Source organism: Myxocyprinus asiaticus, chromosome 1, assembly GCF_019703515.2.
Source record: "Myxocyprinus asiaticus isolate MX2 ecotype Aquarium Trade chromosome 1, UBuf_Myxa_2, whole genome shotgun sequence".
In the NCBI taxonomy this organism is placed as follows: Eukaryota; Metazoa; Chordata; class Actinopteri; order Cypriniformes; family Catostomidae; genus Myxocyprinus; species Myxocyprinus asiaticus.
Genome location: NC_059344.1, coordinates 52,689,971 through 52,713,525, shown reverse-complemented (window position 1 = coordinate 52,713,525; position 23,555 = coordinate 52,689,971). Strand labels below are relative to the sequence as shown.

The following is a 23,555-nucleotide window of genomic DNA, read 5'->3' as shown; positions in this document are numbered from 1 at the left end:
CTTTAAATGTGGTAACTGTATTAATTGCCAGTATACAAGAAACATTAAGTTCTTTAATCATCCAGTATACAAAGATAATATTAATATAAAAAGTTTTATTACATGCAAAACAAAAAAAAAAAAAATAATATACATAATTCAATGCCCTTTGGGGAGTTTACATTGAGGAAATGTCTCACTACCTAAAAGACTTAAAGTGAAAACTTTAAAACTCATGGAATAGTCATGCAAAGATCTATGGCGGATCTAAGTTTTTCTAGGTATGATCAGCTCCAAAATATTTTAATGGCAAAAATTTGTTCTTTAGGTCAAATTAATGAGAGGGAAAGAGAGAGAACGAGAGAGATAGGAAAGAAGAATTTGAATAGAAACAACAACAAAATATAGCCGCAAGCAGCAATCATCGGGGTCCAAGCACATGTAATAACCAAAATAATCAGAATTGACAGAAATGATCCAGTGGATGTCAAATTATACAAACTGACTATATAAAAGCTGCTGAAAGCTGATTGGTCGATGGCAGCCATGTTTTTCAAAATATGCGACTGTCCTCATAAACCTTGAGGACATCTTGGACAAATAAACTGCATGCAAAATTTAAAGTTGATTGGACCAACGGTTCCATAGTTAAAGCCATTTTTGTTTTTAAACATTATAGCGCCACCAAGAGGCAGAGGTGCACAATATTTGTGTGTGTCCTCAGAATGACCTCATACATAAGTGTACCAAATTTGGTGATAATATCTCAATCTGTTCAAGAATTGAACCATTATAGTAAAAGTGGCCACAACTATTATGAAAATTTCGGCATACCGTTTGATGATAAATTACAATTTTACAATTCTTTTGATAACTGCACTGGTTTGGTTCCAATCAGGCGAACGGCCTATGACTAGTTCGAAAAAGTAATCTTTTAAAATAATCTCAAGTATTTATTGAACGTTTTGCTTCAAACCAATGGTGCTTAAGTCAAAGTTGTTTAGAATGAGGAGGTTTACAGCATGGTCTGAATAACGTGTTTCTTTTTTAAACACAGCAGTATATACAACAATTTACATGCATGTAAAACACAATAGCGCCTCCAGGTGGCCAATTTTTGTCAAATTTTGCACAGACCTTCTGGGCCAAGAGACAAATAAGCATACCAAGTTTAATTTTGATCGGCCTTATTTAACCCTATTTAAAAGCTGCTGAAAGCTGATTGGTTGATGGCGGCCATGTTTTTAAAGATATACGACTGTGCTCATAGACCTTGATGGCACCTTGGACAAAGACAGTGCATGCACAATTTCAAGTTGATCGGACCAATGGTTCCATAGTTAGAGCCATTTTTAGTTTTTTAATTATTATAGCACCACCAAGAGGCAAAGGTGTGCAATATGTTTTGTGTGACCTCAGCATGAGCCCATACATACATTTACCAAAAAGTTATAACCCTTTTAGTGTAATGGATATGCCCACTATGAACGTTTTGGCGTACCGTTTGACGATAAATCAGAATTTATTGGGACTCTGCTGAATCATTCTGCACTGGTTTGGTTCTGATTGGGCAAACAGCCTAGGACGAGTTCATTTTGAATTTTTTCAAACAATCCAAAATAGCTGGAAAATGAAGGGGTGGAGCAAAATTCTGTTGGGGTAAAACTCTTCGGCATGACGCAAGGAATCAGAGGAAAAAAGAATTTTGTTTCTAGCCCTTAAGTTATTGGCGAAAATGTAAATGTCCTTGATATAGTGCCACCTTATGGCCGGTTCTCATAAAACTTGGTACACAGCCACATTCTCAAACTGTGTACAAATATCTCAAGTTTTGTAATGGTCAGCCATTCAGATTTGATGTTATTAGCTGCTGAAATTTGATTGGCTGCTGGCAGCCATGTTTTTTTATTTGTCCGACTGATATTGTAGGATATATTAGCCTTTGGCCCCTACAAGATGCATACCAATTTTCAACTTCATTGATCATACATTTGCGGAGTTATGAGTGTTTTTTAGTTGGAGCGCCCCCTATAGGCAACATTTTTCGCGACTTTGCTTGCATCCTCAGAATGTCCTGTTGTCCATGTGTATCAAGTTTCGTAACATTTGGCCTTTTCGTTTGGTAGATATTGGTCAATACGTACAAAATGGACGACGCCTGACCAATTCGTTGGCTTATATCTTCGTAACGCTTTGACGAATCAAAATTCTTTTGATAGCTTTTTGTCAGGAGGGTCCATAGTAGACAAACACTGATTTTCGTGCAAATTGGACATATGGCCTAGGAGGAGTTCGAAAAAGTAGGTTTTTCGAATTATGCAAATTAGATGCAAAAATTTTCCTGACTGAAATCGGAGATATACGTTTTATTTGTCTTGAGCCAAGGAATCCAAACATATAAGACAACTGAGTGTGCGACAAACGATTTAGGAGTTATGGGCCAAAATGTAAAAATGATCACTATAGCGCCACCTTGAGGCCGATCAGGCCCAAACTTTGATACGCCATAGTACTCTGGGGGACTGCCTTCCCTTAAAGTTTCAGCTTTTGGTCTGCTTTGGTTATGGTTTGGTCTGCACAATCAGTTTTAGGGCAGAATAATAATAATAATAGTAATAATAATAATAATAAATATAACTGTGAGCAGCAATTAACGGGGTTCAAGTGGTTTAAGGCCTTTAACCCTGTGAGACCCAAATATAGAAACATTTAAAAATAAAAACATTTCACCTTTTAAATGTTGTTGTAGGAGGCCTCTAATGCAGAAATAAATGGGTTTTTACATTTTAGTAAGTTTTTAGGGAAAAGTTGTAATATTGCAACGTTGGGCCTGTTGGGTAGCAGAATTTCAGTGATTTTACTCACTGTCTGAACAAATGTAGAGAACATCTAATGGTTCATTTGCAGGGTGTACTGCTTATGTACCCCCATAACAGTAGCCTATATATCTATACACTAATAATCACACAATAATTATAATCAGACAAGTCATATTTTTATGAAAAAAATTTTATTATAAAAATATGTTCAGATTGTATTTACAAAACCTGATGAACTGAATGAAAACTTTGGCATTTACTATGTTTAGCTCTGTTCATAGCCCTGACCTGAAAAATCAGTGTTAGTACTGATAAAATCCTTTTTCAGCCAACGATACCTGTCACGGGGCATGGTCTGTGTTCTTGAATGGCTTGGTTTTGACGGTCATTGGGTTTTTTTATTTTCCTTTTCCAGTCCACATTCCTCTTCATCACTTGTGTCAGAGTCCTTCTCAAAGTCACTGTTCCCATTTTGAACGGCATCAATGACATCATACACATTGTAGATAAGATGGTCTTTCCTGGCTGGTGGCATTCTGAAATGTAAAAAAAAAAAAAAATCACTGATTATTTTCCAGGCTAAATAATCTCAATGCAAATAAATCCCAATCATACTTACACATTTTAAAGAATTGACCCATTCCACAGAATTCACACATTCCACAGAATTCACACAATACTGTCTGGCTAGCTTATTGTGCCCTCTACTTATCATGCTAATAGCACTTATACCCCCACATTCCAAAACATTATCACCTGTCCCTCATGAAGCAAGCAGATATTTGGGCAAACAAGCAAAGCCCAGAAAAGAAAAAAGGACCAGTTAAATATATTTTATAAATGATAAGATACAGATAGTTTCAAATATTGTACACAAATATTTTCAGATTCTCAAAGAAATAATTTATTCTTTCATTCAACTTGAACTTATCATTTAATAATCATTTAATTTAGATTGAAACTCAAAATGGTATCAAAGAAGACATTTTAAACTTGTGAATGATCAAAAATAGTATGTCTCTATTAGTATTTTTTTCACATGGAACAGGTGAGAAGTACAATTTATCCATTTTTTGCTACCCATTTCACCCAGGGTTGTAAAATTACAACATTGACATAACAACCTCAAAATCTAATATGATCAAAGCTTTCAACAGTACCTTAATATCTGCATGATCTAGACATATTACTAATCACAGAAAAAATATTTTAGACATTTTATTTACTTGAATGTTGATTTATCCAGTCCAGTAAAACAAGATGATGTGCTTCAAGGCAAGTTTGCAGGTTGTGTGAGTTCATGGCCAGGTGCACAGGCCTATTTACAAAATCTACCATCCAATAGCATTGCAAGGCTTAACAATAGGACCTATTAGTTGTGTAAATGTTGTCTTAGAGAGAGAGAGAGAGAGAGAGAGAGAGAGAGAGAAAAAAACATGTGCAGGTTTATTTTAGTAGAGCTAAAATTGATGTTGTTACAACAGTGGGCATCACAGGGTTAAGCACATGCATAAAAAGGTATTATGTTTTATTTAGCAAGCATTTAACCACCTAGATCATAGATGGAATAGACCATTTACAGCCAGTACAGGCAATTTACTAAGGAAATACATGGTTTTTAAAGCTTTTTAAAGCTCATAGCGCCACCTATGGTCTGATACTCCATAAAATCTGCATGCTTGTTTAGAATCATATGTTGCATGTGCTCACGTAATTTCATGAAGTTCTGAGTTTTTGTTTAGGAATTATGGGCTTATTTGTACACTTGACCACACCCATTTTCTAAATGACACAGTTATAGCTACCCAAAAGGTAAAGTTCAACATTTTTTTTTTGATAATTATTGACCTAGAGAGTCCAGAGAATTGTACTGCATTGGTTTTACTGAGGTTGAGCGAAAAACCTAGGACTAGTTCACAAAAGTAGGTTTTTTACATAATCGTGAATATTTCATGAACAATTTGATTGACAGCAGTGGTTCTTGAGGCAAAGTTGTTCAGAATGAAGAGATCTAATATGTGATATGCATATTGTATGTATGTGTGAAACTCAGCGTGATTACTGAGATGTAAAACTCGTTAGCGCCACTCAGTGTCCGATTTCTTTCAAATTTCTCACAGACCTCTAGGACTAGGAGTTGAACAGGCCCACCGAGTTTTGTGCCGATCGGCCTCCGTTAACCTTGTCTAATAGGTGCTCAAAGTTCATTGGCAGATGGCGGCCATGTTTTTTGAGATACGCCAATGTCCTCATAAACAGTGCATGGCACCTTGGACAAAGGTGATTTTCGAAAAACGATTTTCAACTCAACCAGACTAACGGTTGCGTAGTTAGAGCTGTTTTCATGTTTTTTTCCTGTTATAGCACCACCAAGTGGCCAAACTCTGTGACCTCAGATTGAGCTCATACACATGTGTACCGAGTTTGGTGAAAATCTCTCATTTCGTTCGGGCATTATAGCCATTTTAGTAAAAATGGCCCGCCCTTTTCGAACGTTTTGGCCCTCTTTAGCGACCTGAGTCGAAATGTCAACTTTTTTTTGATAATTATTGATAATCAGACTCCAGAGAATATTTCTGCACTGGTTTGGTTTCAATCAGGTGAAAAACCTAGGACTAGTTCACAAAAGTAAAACATTATCTGAAATATTTACAAAACGGTTTGACAAACACCAATGCTTCTTGAGGCAAAGTTGTTTAGAATGAGAAGAGCTATCAGGTGATATATATTACTTGTGTTTTTTCACAACACTGCATTATATACACCATTAACACCTAAAAAATTGTGATAGCACCACCTAGTGGCCGATTTTTTAAAAACTTTGCACAACCCTCTCAGACCAAGAGTCAAATAGGTCCACCAAGTTTCGTTCCGATCGGTTATTGTTAACCTTGTGTAATAGCTGCTAAAATGTGATTGGCCAATGGTGAATGTCTATATAGACAATGATGGCAGCTGAGACAAAGACAATGTATGCAAATTTTGAAGTCAATAGGATTAACGGTTTCATAGTTACAGCCAATTTCATGTTTTTTGATATTATAGCGCCACCATGTGGCAAAACCGCGGCAACTTTTATGGGCGACCAAAGATTGACCTCTTACATAAGAATGCCAAGTTTGGTGAAGATATCTTATTTCCTTCAATAGTTATAGCCATTAACGTAAAATTGTCCGCTCCTACTTCCGATGTTTTCGCATACTGTAGCTAACTCGAGTCGAAAGTTCAAACTTTTTTTGATAACTTTTGATATTGAGACTCCATAGAATCGTTTGGCACTGGTTTGGTCCCGATCGGATGAAAAACCTAGGACTAGTTCGCAAAAGTAGATTTTATGAAAAATCCAAGATGGCGGAAAATGTTTATAGGCGGAAATGAAATCAGAGATATATACGTTTTGTTTGGTTTGTTTTGGATTCCAATGGTTTAAAGCACTTGAGTCTACAATAAATGGTCTAGGAGTTATGAGCAGTTTCGCGTTTTTGATCGCTGTAGCGCCCCCTATTGACCGATTTGGCCGAGTCCATGTTTCTGAGTAGCGAGCAACACTACTACCATCTGACCAAGTTTCAAGTCTCTAGGCCTTATGGTTTGCTCTGCCCAATCAGTTTTATGGAGGAATAATAATAATAATAATAATAATAATCTTAACAATTACAATAGGGTTTCAGCGCTAAGCGCTTGAACCCCTAAAAATCTTAACAAGTACAATAGAGTTTCAGCGCTAAGCACTTGAACCCCTAATAATAATAATTAAAATCGTAACAATTACAATAGTGTATCAGCGCTGAGCGCTGAACCCCTAATAATAATAATAATAAATATCTTACCAATTACAATAGGGTTGAACCCCTAATAAAAATCCTGACAAATACAATAGGTTTTCAGCTCTTCGGGCTTGAACCCCTAATAAGAAAATCAGAACAAATACAATAGGGTTCCTGCACCTTTGGTGCTTGGACCCCTAAAAACAAGAACATTTATCTTTTTCTCCTTCAGACCTGAACATTTCTCTTGGGTCTGTTCCAAAAAAGCCTAGTAAAATAGGAAGTTCTTTGGGACCCCCATGGCAGTTGAATGACTAGACGGACAGATAATTGTCAACAAGAGGAAGGTCAGTTTCACTCTGTTTGAAGAGGAACTGCCCTCAACCCAGTTCTGGCCTTCTTAGATCATTCTTTGGGAACAATGTCTTAGGCTGGCTTGCAGCTAATGCCTTCTCTAAACCAATTAGCTTTGGAAAATGGTTTTCTCCAGAGGGCCGCCGTCTGTGTTGATGGATTCTGTGGATTTATGTTGTGCAGGCAACAGACTGATTATTTTAAGTCCCATAACTCTAACTTGGCTTTTTTTGATGATGTTTATTGTGAAAAAGAGCTGTGTACAAGCAGAATAGAGTTTTCAGTACATTGTGGTGTGATTGACAAGCCATAGTGATTTAGATCATGCTTTAGACTTTAGATGTGGGAGATATTTTAGCATTAAAAGAGATGAGACCATTAGAATTTGGAGATAGAAAAGAAAATTTAAAAAAGAAAATTGAAGCATGCCAAACACTCCACTCCCGATCAATTCTATCACTTCCTTTTACTGCATGCCATACTTTATAAACTCCAGCCATAAATGGTTTTGGCGAGGTCAGTAATGATCTTATTTTTCTACATTTGTGTGCATGACAGCTCTGTGTGAGAGCCCAAATGTTGGGGTTCATGTTGGGAGGGGATGCTTATTTTTTTCTTTTTGCTAAAACAAGAGGAACTGTCACTGAGGAAGTGAGAGAGAAAGAGAGAGAAACCTCGAACCTCTCCTCCCATATCCTCTCTTCCTTTATCAGAGAGAATGAATAGCCAGATTCACTAAACTGATAATCAACTTCTGAAAGCTTGTAATTTCAGTATCTAATTTTGGAGCCCTCAAGAGACTTAGAAAATTATTTATGAGGATGATTATTCCTCTTAATCATGAGTGATTGAGGGAGATTAATAGTCTGACCTACTGCCCACATTGAGCTGCCTCTCTTGAATTGATTAACTTAATACCAAGCCTGTATTGCCAATATTGGACTATATAAGTAACACATCCATGTCCAGCCTTCATTTTTCAAGGTTTCAGGATTTTTATTTTACTTTAATTGGAATTTTTCCCCACTGGCCTAATGCGTTCCTTGGTAAGAGCTCAAACATGGTTAGGTCAAGTGGCAGTCTCAATTATAACTATAATTGTAACTATAAAATTGTTACTATAAAATAGTACACTCAAGGAAAGAAGTGACAAGGCTGGCCTGGTAATATATTAGAAAACATTGAATTTAAAATGAGAAATGATGAAAAATAAATCAATGTTCAGGTGCAGGTGAACAACTGGATAAGACTGAGGCTGATTGTCAGTAAGCTTTTATTCCCTCCGGTCATTTCATGGTTTCTCTGTCTTTACAGTGGAAGACAGAGGGCAAAGAGTGACGGCACACTGGATCTCTCATGGCACTACACAGCAAGAGACTGAAACAACATTTAAGGTAAGACTTTAGTAGTAATAATACAAAACATGTTGAACATAAAGGGGGAATGGTATACCTTGCTAGGATTGTAGCATCGCTCTGCCACTGTAATCCAGGCACTTTGTATTGATTCTATAATATGTTCAGTGTGCTCAACTTCACTGAATGTATGCCCTCTTATAATGCTCTTCTGCATTATTTGATCATCATTTAATGAATTACTGCTGCCATGATTTCTTAAAAATGTACTAATTATACAACAATTAGTTCCAGTCCTCGAATCTGATTGGACGAGAGACATTCTGTGAGTACTGATGTCTCAGAACATCAGCACTCGTACGCTTCACTGTTTGAATCTCTCTGCTTGTGGCGGTGGTGTTCTAAACTGAAGTGTAAGAGCAGGCCAGATGTGTTATGAGTCAGTTAAGTTTGACATGCATTGAGTCAGTGCATGTTAGTCAGCGATTGGTTTTTTTGAAGTCATCGGCATTGTGTCTCACTCCATGATCGCTCGGATTACTACTACTACATCACAGCTGGGAAATACAGTTGAACTAATAGCTTTAGTATTAAGACATATCACAGCAGAGAGACACAACTGACTGAGTAATTGCTTACTTTATATTATTGGATGCCAGAGTGTCCACTTTGGGAAATGTAAACATTCAATATGGCGGAGGAGAGTACGCACCAGCTACCACAAAATACTCGGACAGCTATTTTTACACAGAGAAAACAGAATGTATTTGACTAAAATTCCATTATCTTATGTTTGCTCCCTCACGGAAATGTCAGCTTGCCTGGGCAGAGCGCATATAAATGCAGTGACAGTTTGATTATTTTTGTTTGATTTTAATGCAAGATTTTATCATTTGAAGATCTATGTTTTGTGCTAATTAGGCTAATATCTCACTGTGCAATTATTTGCTGCTATTTTGAGTAGTGTTCGAAGAAATTCCATTACAATAATCATTAATTCCTACGTCCTGCGCCCCGACTCCTGAAAAAAAAAAAAAGATTAACTGTTCGAAACCTTGCGGTTAACCATATGTTAAAAACAGTAACCGAGCACATCACTACTAGCAATGGCAGATCCTGATACATGGCATAAGAAAGTAGTTCCATGTACAAGTGCGTTTTTTTTTGTGACAGTCCTTAATTTTTCCTAAAGTTTTTAATGTGATTACCTGCAGGACTCTGCCTCTGGCCTTGTGCCTGCAGCCATGCTGATGTAAGGCCATATAGCACTCTTGCTCATGTAATATTGCTTTATTGTATACAGTATTTTAAATAAAATTAGGTTTATTACCAGCTTTTCACAGGCTGTAGAAGCACAATGTTAATTGCAGCAGGCGAATAGCGTTGTTGAAGAATAAGGCACAATCTGTAAATGCAGAACTATTTCAGCGCATTTAGCACTGGATTGCTGCTGTTTAGTGAAGAGATGCAGGTTTTATTCTGCATGTGTACAACATTTTAGTGAATTCTCCCCTAAATATTCACTAGTTTATTCATGCAAACTTAGTGTCAGAACACTCCACACTAGGGTGAAATGTAGTTACACACATTGTACACTGCTGTTTTGGTCTTAACAGTGAGTTGTTACTTTTCCAAACACATGTGAAAAGGGTAGCAAGAGTGGATGCAGCTTTCCCAATGTATTTGTTGACTTCAGTATCTTTGAAAGTTTTTCAGTGAAATTTAACCCCAGATATGTTAAATGATAGTCAGCATACTGACAACTTGTGATGATAAATGCAGTATTTTTCAAGCTACTGTCTTACAAGCCGCTTCATTGATTCATCAGGAGGAGGATGCATTTGTTCCCTTTTGTTCTCACTGGCAGTGGCAGCATCAATGCCAGTAAGCAGCTATAAGTACTTTTGGAAATTTTGTTCTCTGAGTCATGAAAGCTTGCACAACAACAACTGTCCTTGTGTGTATTTTTCTATTATGTGGAACGGCTGGAGCCATAACTGACCCTTAAATTTGGTCAATGCATGTGTAATAACTTTAAGCCACTAAAAAGGATGTTCTAATAGAGGAACCTGATGATTATATGCTGCTTTGGGGGGGGGGGGCTTCTTATGAAGGATCTAAAAGAGGCCTCTTCTGTTCAAGTCAATGATAACAATGTAGTGGGTTTTAGGTATTCCAAAGGTTGGTAAAGGGAGATTTATATTCTCTGCATATTTTTCAACATAGAAGCTGCACAGTGAATCTGGACTCAGGCAAACAGTTTTGATTGCTCTGGTGTCTCTTAAATGCTTTGGCACATTACCTACTATTCAGCACTGCCATCACGGAGGGGTGCCGAGCAGTAAAGTCTTGTAGTGCTTGATCAAGCCTGATTGAATCTTGTTGCTGCCTGGAGCTGTGACTGCATCCAAATCGCTGATGGTCCTGAGAAGTTCTTCAAGTTTTGGCTCTGTGTCCAGGTTTCCCTTGATGGGCCTTAAGTGCTATGAAAGCCTTAGCTGGTGATGCTTAGAGTATTATTCTACCCATTTCTACATGTATTTCACTGATAAGTATCAAGGTAGAGGCACATTGTGCATCTTTCTGATGTTGTCTGTTGCAGTCACTGTCTGGAAGACTTCAGTGAACTCTTTCTAGTATTTACTTTGTGCAAATTATGTATTTCAGTGGGACTCTGCAGTTACCATAAGAGTCTTACAAAGCCTTTTGCACCAGACAATGTAAATGCACTAAACAGAATGCATTACCTAACACACTGTTGATAGCCTCTTTGTGTTTCTAAGAGCTCCTTTCTGGTGGTTAAATGTTTAATTTTGGCTATATCAAAATCATTGTAAATTCTAAAACTAGATATAATGTTAATGTATAATAGTTCTGAATGCCAATGAAGAAAGTTTACTAGAGAAATTGTATGACTTGCGCAGAAGTACACAGATCACGCTAAAAAAATGCTAGTTTTAAGGCTGGTCCATCTAACGCACATGCACATTCTCTAGTTAACTGACAGGCAATGTTTGTATTGAAAAAAAATAATTGTCTCTTTTACCTGTAAGGTGGGAATTCCTTTTCTACACCCACCACTTTGGGTGTTCCTATTTTTCCCATTCATATTAAAACAAGTGGTCCTTCGCGGGCCAAATAGTCTCTGGAACTTTTTAGTTGGAAGTTTGTCATTCTTAACAATTGTTTCAGAAAGAAGGAAATGTCTCTCATCACACTGGGTCTTACTATCATGTCATGGCATGACTCAGTGTATCTGGAGCCCAGACAGATTCTATCAGCTGTTGTTGGTACATGTCATGTTTTTGCCACTGGTCCTGACTATTGATGTGGTGGCAGCTTATTGACATTTAGGTCCAGCCTGTGAATATGTCACCATCTGTATCCAGATAAAGACAGGGATAATCTGCAGATAAGAGCCCATTACCATTGGCTGGTTGAAAGTCACAGACCTCTCTTTCTGTTTCAGTTTTTTATACCAACTGACACTTGCACTCTTGTGTTGTTGCATTTTTTTTGTTCTGTAACACACTCCCACAGGTTTGTGTGTGCACTCATCCTTGTGCACTTCTCTCAAACATCCGCTCAGTCTCATTTCTCCACCATGTTGTCAAAGCTTCTCTGTTTCATTGACATCTGTGCTCCATCTCAAACTCGATGCCCTTCAGATACAGTACATCTAAACTGCTTGGCTTGTTGTGAAATGCTTAGACAGCCTGGAAATGTCAAGCTAAATGTCTTAAACCCAATCCAATTGGACCTGATGAGAACAATGATGAACAAACAATAATTCACACTAATGCACATGTTATACATGCAAGAACATGAACTGATATCCTGTATTTTTGTTGTTTGAGTTTGTTCCTGTTGCCACTAAACAATCACAATTATAATAACTAAATAATCACAAGTTATAAGCTTTAGCTGGTTTGCTGGTCTTTGCTGGTCTCTAAAGCTAGTCAGGTTGGTCCGTTTTTCATTTTAGAGGGATTTTGGGCCCTTTTCAGCTCATCAGGCTAAGTAACCACCTGGCCGACTAGCCAAACCAGCTGAGCACCAGTTTGGCTAGGTTGGGTGACCAGGTAGACCAGCTAAAGTCCCAATAAGACTAAAACGTACAGCCATAAAAGTACAGCTCCTTTTGACTTGAATGGGGAAAGACCAAAATCTCTAAAATTTTGGGTCAAGATTACGATCAAATCACATATTTCAAATCAGCAGTAAAATCTGACTACAATGGTAACATAAATTGTGCTTCTTTAGCTCAGATCACGCTAAAAAATGCTAGTTTTAAGGCTGGTCCAGCTAACGCGCATGCACGTTCTCTAGTTAACTTCCTATGTTTGTATCTAAAAAAAGTAATTGTCTCTTTTACCTGAAAGGCGGAAATTCCTTTTCTACACCCGCCTCTTTGGGTGTTCCTATTTTTCCCATTCATATTAAAACAAGTGATCCCTCATGGGCCAAATAGTCTCTGGAACTTCTTAGTTGGAAGTTCGTCATTCTTAACAATATTTGTTTCAGAAAGAAGGCAATGTCTCTCATCACACTGGGTCTTACTATCATGTCGTGGCATGACTCAGAGTATCTGGAGCCCAGACAGATTCTATCAGCTGTTGTTGGTACATGTCATGTTTTTGCCACTGGTCCTGACTATTGATGTGGTGGCAGCTTATTGACATTTAGGTCCAGCCTGGATCCAGATAAAGACAGGGATAACTGATAACATTGGCATATTTCATGGAAATGGTAAAATCAGTCAGTTTACCTTAACATGAATTACTCAGACACAAACACACTTGCTCTAAGCAAGTGGTCAAGATTTAACTGGTAAACATGACCCTTTTAGTCCATTCTGATAGATGCCAGAAAGCATCTTTCTCATTTAGCTAGGTGTTCTCTTTATTTATTTATTTATTTATTTTACCACGGCCATTTTGTTTTATTTTTTTGGGGGAAGAGGAATAGATATTTTTCCCTGTCTGCTGCCTTTGATGTCACAGCATGGTTAGTCGTTAGTAAAGGGTTTGGGACTGTATGTGATCTTGTGGCACCACCAACCAATCAAGCTGTCATGATGCCATTTACCTGTGGTTCCAGAGTGATTAGCCAAATGGCATATACAGCACAGGTGATTGGCTCAAAAACTTTTGTTGTTCCCATAAGCAAAGCAGATTTCAAATCACAAACCTCTAAGGGGTTCCTGTGCACACCTAGCAACTGACATTGAGATGAATGAAAATGTTAACGGATAGCTTTCTCCACCTATTTTAGATCTTCTTAGAGCACATTCTCACAAGCTCTACAATTATGGACATTGGATTGTACTTCTGGCTGTTCTGGTGATGATGTAATGATTCTGTTTGGAGCTTGGCTCAATGCATGTCAGGCGGATTTAACTGTATACGCTGACACAAAGACATGCACACACAGACAATCTTCCCTACTGATGGGGGCAGGGGAACAGGCCATCTGCCAGAATACTGTGTGTATGAAGGAAAAATGTTAGTTACTTATACAGAGAAAGAAACCACTCTCTTTTCTCTCAGCTGAGCTGAACATATGGCCTAGTTTTTCCATTCATATCACATATACTGAGTGTCTGTTGAATCAATCACTGGCTTTCTTTTGCCGATTACTAGTGTGCTGTAACGTGCTATTTAATATGATGCACATTCCTAGATTGTCATGTAGTTTTTGCTGAAAGGGATAGTTCACCCGAAAATGAAAATTCTGTCATGATTTACTCACCCTCATGCCATTCCAGATGTGTATAACCTTTTTTCTTCTGCAAAACACAAATTAAGATTTTTAAAAGAATATCTCAGCTCTGATGGTCCATTCAATGCAAGTGAAGGTCCAAAAAGCACATAAAGGCAGAATAAAAGTAATCCATATGACTCCAGTGGTTAAATCCATGTCTTCAGAAGTGATATGAGAAATGGATCAATATTTATGTCTATAAATCTCCACTTTCAAGCAGACCTTCTTAGTGCTCTTCTCTTCTTAGAGTTCTTGTTTTGTTTTTGTTGATTTGCATTCTTCATGCATATCGCCGCCTGCTGGGCAGGAAGCAGAGTTTATAGGAAAAAAGGACTTAAATATTGATCTGTTTCTCACCCACATCCTATCGCTTCTGAAGATATGGATTTAAGCACTAGAGCCGTATGGATTACTTTTATGCTCTCTTTATTTGCTTTTTGAGCTTCAAAGTTTTGGTCACCATTCACTTGCATTAAATTGACCAACAGAGCTGAGATTAGGGCTGGGTATTGCCAGCCACCTCACGATACGATACGTATTGCGATACACATGTCAAGATTCAATATATCGTGATACACTATGATATCATGATTTGATTACGCTTTCAATTCTAATTTATTTGGGTATATTGCATTTTTAATGTCCATTTTGCTTACATACAGTATGAAATATTGAGCTAATGCTTTTATTAATTATACAGGGGAACTTTATGGAAAGGATTTTAAAAACTTAAAAAAAATATATACAGTAAAATAAGTCCTGAAATTGCATATATATATATATATATATATATATATATATATATATATGTCCAAGTCATCAATTTATATATATATAAATTGATGACTTGGACCAAATAATAAAGAAAAGCAGCCAATAAGTGCCCAACATAGATGGGAACTCCTTCAATACTGTTTAAAAAGCATCCCAGGGTGATACCTCAAGAAGTTGGTTGAAAAAATGTCAAGAGTACATGTCTGCAAATTCTAGGCAAAGGGTGACTACTTTGAAGATGCTAAAATATTTTTTTAATATAGTTTTGATTTATTTTGGATTTTGTTTAGTCACAACATACAGTAATTCCCATAGTTCCATTTATGCTATTTCATAGTTTTGATGACTTTACTATTATTCTAAAATGTGAAAAAAAATATAATAAAGAATGAGTAAGTGTTTCAAAACTTTTGACCGGTAGTGTATATATATACAGTATATATATTGTTACATGTTTGTTGTTTACATTCCTAATTTGTACTATTTACAAGTATTTACTTAGATATGCAGAACAAGTGGTAAAACGGTACTGTCGCTTTAAGACCAGCCTCAGGTGTTTGCTTTGGTTGAATGGCTTTACAGCATCCATGTGAATGTGTGATTAGAAAGAAATGTTTCTTTTGTTGTTTTTGATTAAAAAAAGTCTGCAGAGAACAGAAAGGTTATTAAAAGAAACATTATTCAATGACAAATGGATTGCATGGATCTCATCTTTGGACACACATTATATGAAAAGTGTCAAAACTTTTACTCTCAGGATGGGCATACAGTGAAAAGATATCTGTGCTTAACTTCGCCACTACACTACTCTACACTGGTGAGTGAAATCTAAAAAATTACCATCCAGTGGCTAATCACACACATTTTTGTTCGCAAATGGGAAGTATTTACTTGCATATGATTGTTTTGTGTTCTAGAAAGAAAGAAAGAGCGATCTTTTGTTTTTAAGAATTGACATTGGGATCGTTCAAATGAAGATCGCGATTAAGTAGAAAATGAATATGTTGCTTGGCCCGTGTTGTCCAAACATGTAAAAATAGGTTCAGTTTAAGTCTCTCTCGTGCCTCATAGGAGCGCCTCTGACTGCATTGAGGAACCTCACTTTTAGAGTTTGCACTTATATGACCTACTTCTTCTTTATTGATATGTTGGACATGATATGATGAATACACAAATGGTTGAATGTAATTATTACGATACATCTAAATATTGTGAGAAAAAGGTATGGCAACATATCGATATTTCGTCATATCAACACAGCCCTAGCTGAGCTATTCTTCTAAAAGTCTTTGTTTGTATTCAGCAGAAGAAATAAAGTCATACACATCTGGGATGGCATGAGGGTGAGTAAATGATGAGAGAATTTTCATTTTTGGGTGAACTATCCCTCGGATCAGTCTCAAGAATTTATTTGGAGGTATCTGTCTGCCATTGCCTTAGTGAAGGCGTGAATCACAATTTATTTTTCACTCTTCCATTAATTTCAGTTACCACAGGCTGATTTTTATAAGGTCAATAATTTAATGAGTTATGTTTTAGATTTTAGATAATTGCCAGTTTTGTTACCATTTTTAATGATCTTGCACTTAACATTAATGCTAACACTTAACATTTGACACATCATGATTGAGTGCATTATATAATATTCAAATTTAAGAATACTAACCATTTTTTTACCCATTTCCTCCTAGCTTTAATGTGCGCTTTGGGTCATTATCTTACTGGAAAATCATTGCAGATATCTAGCTGACTGTAAAAAGGTTCTCTCAAGGATTTGCCTGTATTTGGCTCCATCTTGTCTGTACTGCTGAAAGCCCCAGAGCATGATGCTAATACCAGCATGGTTGACAGCAGCAATGATGTTACCCTAGTGTTGGACTTTGCTTGGTTTGCATGAATCATAACACTTTGCTTTCCAAAACATTTTCAATGGCCCACCTTCTTTGTAAAATTATTTCAGATCCCGGAATGAAAATGGGCAACAAGATGCAATGGTTTCTTTTTTAACAAATACCAAATAAATACTGTATATATTCAAAATGTCCCATACAAGTTTGTATTCTTTTTAATATTTTGCCAAAACGTTATCCTGTGATGTTTAGATTCTGTATTGGTCAAACTTCGGTTCACTATACACATTCATTCAGACTCCAACTTTGGTATTAACGAAAAAGACGAAACTTTTAAAAATATTTTATAAAACATTCCCACTCTCCTGTGTTCACATGTTTATGAATGGGAGTGAATGGAACTAGGGTTGTCAATTTTCAGACATTTTCATAATCGATCATCATGGAAATTAACGATCAATTAATCGGTTAATTGTTAATGTTATTATCGCAAAACACACATGGAGGACTCCAAATAATATGTGTATGTAGCATAAAGTTTAAATATAATTTAAATGATTATACTTAAGAAATCCAAGTATTGGCATTTTCCTCTTAATATATTCTTAGTTCAGTGTATTTTAATGCATTTAGGTTTTAAAAGTATTTAGGTTTTAAACATGTTTAGTTTGAATTTGTAAATTGTTTAATTACTGTTAATGAAATACTGTTAGTAATAACATGTATACATATTTGAGTTCATTAAAACATCTCATTGAGGATCGTGGATATTTCGGACCTTTGGACATATTTTTTATTTGAAATTAAATCTTAACACGCTGTGTAAACACAGTGGCCTACATAACATAGCCTACCGTTTCTCTGGTGCTGGTGAGATGTCAGCTGAATCTGCTTTGCTGGTGATTGCTGATGTAATTGTAGGTTGAGATGGAAAAAAGGAGACCAGCAGATCAAAAGTTCTTGTTGTCGTGTTGTACTTTAACACACTATCATGGTGTAAGCACAAATAATAATAATGTACATTCATAGAGAAACTCCCCAACACTGATTGCATTGAGCCCTGATGGAGAGCCCTCTTCATCTTCATCTGAGCATCGTCTTCTGTCATGCGGACAAGACATGATATGCAGTGCCCGCGACCTGTAGCGGAGGATGACTGTATAGCCATCTTTATCAAAGTCTGCAGCCATTATTACTGAACGCATTTATGCTGAAATTAATCGACGATTGATAAGCTTAGTCGATCAAATTATTAATGACAATTAATTGATTATCAATTAATCAATAACATCCCTAAATGGAACACAAAGTCCAGAGTAGAGGTAGACCGATATATCAGTTTTACTGCTTAATTGGTGCTGATAGTTGCTTTTTGGAACTATTGGTTATTGGCAAAAATCTATGCCGATAGTTGCCAGTAGTTTTAATCTAGTGAATGTAGGCTATACAGTAAAAAGCTTAATTTGGTAAACACTTAAATATAGTTGATTGTAATGGAGCCAAGTCTGTGTCATTTCAAAATAAGTAAATGTATTCCGGGCTTGTGTATAGTTAAAAGTTCTGCGTTATGCACCAAATCTTCATTTTGTTTTTCTGGTTATTATTGGGATTTTGGTTGCACAATACACTGCCAGGATTTTTATTCATTTTGGACACTTGTAGCCTCAGTATCTGTGCCCATCATAGCAAGGAAAGACTTAGAATTGTTTTTTTACATTCTATAAATTCTATAAATCAATTTTAAAAACTATTGGCCGATGAATCGGTTACCTGCCTTTTCCACCACCTTAGTTATCAGTATCGGCAAAATCTACCATCGGTCGACCTCTTGTCTACAGTGACCACACCTCGACTCATTTGTTGCTGTTTTTGTTGTGAGAAGTGATTAGTCACATGGCAGTTATGGCTATTGGCTCAAAAAAGAGTTCAGAACGGAGTGCGCATGAGCAAAGATGGCAGCATGCATGTTGTGCACTTCCAGGACTTCTTGTCCCAGCCAAGCAACTGCCATTCAGATGAATGGGTACCTCCCTGTTCTGAAGCCACTTCAGCCTGTGCAGTGTCAGCTAAACTGTGAGCTACATTTTTGTTTTTTTAGATCTGAAAATAAAAAGGGGGCAGAAACTCTGAATGAGAGGGAAAAATTCACTGAATGGCCCAGAATTCACATCAATACTCTTAAGGACATAACAATCAATGATAATAATATTATATTAAGACATAAAGTGTGTATTTCAATAAGAAATATACAGCAAGTCAGTATTATTTATTTTCTTCCTCTCAGAAAAAAATGGCTCATAGCTTCTGAAAATGCAACATGCTGATATTGTCAAAGCTCTCCAGATCCTTCTAAATCTCTGATATGAAATATAAATATAAGTCTTATTCCCTGAAAAAGACCAAGTAGATGAAACATTACTGCGTTTTGACTTTAAAGGGCAGCATAAAATAATCTGGTCTCATTCACTAAATATTACTATACTATACGAAACAAGCAAAGTTTGTTACACCGAAGTTTTGGTGTTTTACAGCTTTGTAGAATGTAGTAAAATAATACATCAGGGAGAACACATTCAGAGTTCAATCAGAGAGCAAGAGCAAAAAGAGCAAAAGTGCAAAGTTATATGGGAGGACGCCCAAGAAACAAAAATAAGCACGTTTGACACCGGCAATCCTGCAAGAAATTAGATTTGTTTTCTCCCAGCCCTACATTCCTCTTTCTTCTCTACTCTATCTCTCTCTTTCTCAGTCATTCTCTCCTCCCTTTTATTCAACACTCCATCATAGTCACTATCTGTATGGCTCTGTCTTTTTTATTTCATCCCCTTACTCCCTTTCCTCCTGTCCTTTCTCTATACTCCAAATAAATGGGTTGTCCTCCTCACAGATTTGTTTTCAGTTTTCCACTGAGAGTGTGTTATACTTTTTTGACCTCCTGAAGTAAAGCCCACATTTGACTTGAATTGGGTCTGAAGCCCCACTTTTAAAAAGTAAAGTATTTAAAGTTGCTGCTGAATTTGCAGCTATGATAGAATTGGACTTATATGAACTGTACCGGCATTTAGGTCACAAACACAAGAAGGAGAATCAGCGCTCCTGCCATAGAGGCTAAAATGAATATGGGGGGAAACACAAAGAATTAATTGCGCTCACAGATAGTGCAGTTTATTTGCAAGCACTGTACATTTACATTTTACATTGAGTCATTTAGCAGACACTTTTATCCAAAGCGACTTATACGTTTCGCTCTGCCAAGTTCCAAGAGTAGCTAGATTACTGCAGAACAAACAGACAAGGAAAGGTTTTTATTTTTAAATAATTAAATAGTAAGTGCCATTATTGTGGACTGGTTAAGTGCTCGCAGAAGAGATGTGTTTTCAGCTGTTTCTTGAATGTTGAGGTGGTTTCAGCAGATCGGGTGGATGTTGTAAGCTCATTCCACCACAGAGGAACAGAGAAAGTGAATGATCTTGAAATGCACTTTGTGCCTTGTTGTGATGGGAAACTTTCTGTTGTGATGTGGTTAATGGTTAGTTCACCCAAAAATGAAAATCCTCTCATTGTTTACTCACCCTCATGATATCCCAACCGTGTATGACTTCTTTTCTTCAGCAGAACACATTTGAAGAAAAATATAAATATATCTTAGCACAGTAGGTCCTTAAAATGCAAGTGGATAGTGATCAGAATTTTGAAGCTGCAAAAAGAACAGACAGTCAGCATAAACATCATCCATACGACCCCAGCGGTTAAATTAATATCTTCTAAAGTGACACGATCGCTTCTGATCAATACTTAAGATCAATACTTAAGTACTTTTTAACTATAAACCATTGCTTCTGGTCAGCAGCAGTATGCTTGTGTGATGTAATCACGTTGTCATTTTCACGCGTGAACTGACACACGTGCGAAACACCCGGAAGAGCAGCACTGTTTGTAACTGAATAGGAGGAACGCTGTACAGAAGCTTTGTTGGTTTTGGTTTAGATCTGTATTTGTTTGTGTTCTTATTCTGTATGTCTCAACCAAGAGAAGAATGTGATATTACGTCTGTTACATGCCAACGAGAATACGTCACATGAGAGACCACGTGAACTGAATGCGTAAACGAGGGATGTGTACGGATGGTTGACGTTCAGTTAACCGTTATACGTGCCACTATTTGAATACCAAAATCACTATTTGGTTATTCTACACGTGCAATAGTGGTCTTCAACCCAACCTGAACTCGACGAGTTCTGACAAACCGTCGGGATTAGGTCATTTTTTTAAGGATAGGGCGAGTAAGGGGCTTTTCTGCACTGTTTTTCTATGTACTGTTAACGCGCTGGATGGGCGTCTTTGACTGTTGCACAAACCGAGTCTCACTGTTTTCTCTTTCAGCATCTCGCGCAGGATTGACAAATATTTGGACACCAAGTAAAGTAAAAAGAACTTTATTTTTTAATAAACGTATCATAAAACACCTGCGCTGTTTCATTCATTGCGCTGTGCTGCTTTCTGAAAAAGTTCAGGTTGCAAAGAGGACTTCATGTGACTGTTAAACATGATTCCAGGGTGTTTTTCACCAAGGAAAGTTTCAGTGCTTTATAAATGGTAAGACAGTCTAATGTGCATATGTACGTACAATAGTTAGACAAGTTAAATGCCATTAGATTTTAAACCATTTCAAAATCAAAGCACCCCGAAGCGGCTATTTAACCACAGCAATGTAACTCCATGCACATGACAATACTTGCATTCACTACCTCACTGAAATGTCAGCCCGTCTTGGCAGAGCACAGATACTACATGCAGTGACAATTTTATTATTTTTGTTTGTTTAATGTGAGATTTTATCATTTGAAGATCTATGTATTTTGCTATTTAGGCTCATAGCTCACTGTGCACTTTATTTGCTGCTATTTTGAGTGTTTAAGGAAATTCCTTCATAATAAACATTCTTTATTCCTGCGTCCCGATACGAGAATTTTATTTTTTGTGTGAACTGTCCCTTTAAAACTGTCTGTGCTGTTTTAGTCCATCCAAGATTTTGCAGTCTTGCGATTGCAAGAATTAATGCAAATTCAACCACATTAACTCTCCTTAATATTAGCTTGCAATTTTGTACACATTTATATACAGTTTTGTATAATTGTATATTTTGTGCAATTAAAAAAAAAGAAAAAAGAAAACGAATCTAAGGTAATCCAATAGCTTTTCTCCATGTTTGATGTGGCAAAAAAATGCTCGAAATGCACTGGAAAATGAGACACAAAAACACGGCATTCATGGCATTTCTATGTTTTCTTAAAAGTCCTTATTTTAATAGTAAATTGTAAAAATGTACAGTGCTCAGTAATCGCGGTTATCTCAAATGATCGTGTTTAGGTCAAATTATCACGATCAGGTGATTTAATAATTGCGACAGGCCATTCTCGTTTGTGTTTTAAGCAGGGACTGAAAACAAAATGTTATTCATTTTGGTTTGTTCTCAGCAAAAACTGTATTTTTTTCGTTCCGGTTCAGAAGATCCGCAGCCTCCTTTCCAAAAGGTTACCGGTTAGAACAAAATAAAAGAATGGTTAATAACGTTCTTTAAAAAATAACAGTACTCTACACTAAGGGGTGGATGAAATACCTATTGCAGTGTTGCCAGAACTGAGAAATTTACTTTTTACTGTACCTCTAATAATGTTTTTCTTGTAACTGGATTAGCTGTACATTTATACTGGTGGCCAAAAGTTTGGAATAATGTACAGATTTTGCTGTTTCAGAAAAAAAATGGTACTTTAATTCACCAAAGTGGCATTCAACTGATCACAAAGTATAGTCAGGACATTACTGATGTAAAAAACAGCACCATCACTGTTTGAAAAAAGTCATTTTTGATCAAATCTAGACAGGCCCCATTTCCAGCAGCCATCACTCCAACACCTTATCCTTGAGTAATCATGCTAAATTGCAAATTTGGTACTAGAAAATCACTTGCCATTATATCAAACACAGTTGAAAGCTATTTAGTTCATTAAATAAATCTTAACATCGTCTTTGTGTTTGTTTTTGAGTTGCCACAGTATGCAATAAACTGGCACGTCTTAAGGTAAATATTAGGTCAAAAATGGCAAAAAAGAAACAGCTTTCTCTAGAAACTCATCAGTCAATCATTGTTTTGAGGAATGAAGGCTATAATTGCCAAAAAACTGAAGATTTCATTCAAAGGTGTACACTACAGTTTTCAAAGACAAAAGACAACTGGCTCTAACAAGGACAGAAAGAGATGTGGAAGGCCAGATGTACAACTAAACAAGAGGATAAGTACATCAGAGTCTCTAATTTGAGAAATAGACGTCTCACATGTCCTCAGCTGACAACTTCATTGAATTCTACCCGCTCAACACCAGTTTCATGTACAACAGTAAAGAGGAGACTCATGGGTCCAGGCCTTATGGGAAGAATTGCAAAGAAAAAGCCACTTTTGAAACAGAAAATCAAAAAGAAAAGTTTAGAGTGGGCAAAGAAACACAGACATTGGACAACAGAGAACTGGAAAAGAGTGTTATGGATCTTAACCACATTGAGGTTTTGTGGGATCAGCTAGACTGTAAGGTGCGTGAGAAGTGCCCGACAAGACAGTCACATCTATGGCAAGTGCTACAGGAAGCATGGGGTGAATATCTGGACAAACTGACAGCTAGAATGCCAAGGATCTGCAAAGCTGTCATTGCTGCACATGGATGATTTTTTGATGAGAACTCTTTGAAGTAGTTTAAGAAGTTCTGAACATTTTTTTCAAATTGTAATAGTAATTTTTTCATGTTATTAATGTCCTGACTATACATTGTGATCAGTTGAATGCCACTTTGGTGAATAAAAGTACCAATTTCTTTCCATAAGAGCAAAATCTGTACATTA

General features: G+C 36.8%; 1 protein-coding gene across 2 annotated transcripts in view; it reads left to right on the top strand.

The window, feature by feature from the left end:
* Nucleotides 1-23,555, top strand: part of adam19a (ADAM metallopeptidase domain 19a) — a 165,287-nt gene that overhangs the window by 11,573 nt on the left and 130,159 nt on the right. For both annotated transcript variants that reach the window (XM_051698207.1, XM_051698215.1), the window contains exon 2: nt 8,234-8,313. In XM_051698207.1, coding sequence (XP_051554167.1) covers nt 8,234-8,313 — 80 coding nt within the window. The remainder of the gene's footprint in view (nt 1-8,233; nt 8,314-23,555) is intronic.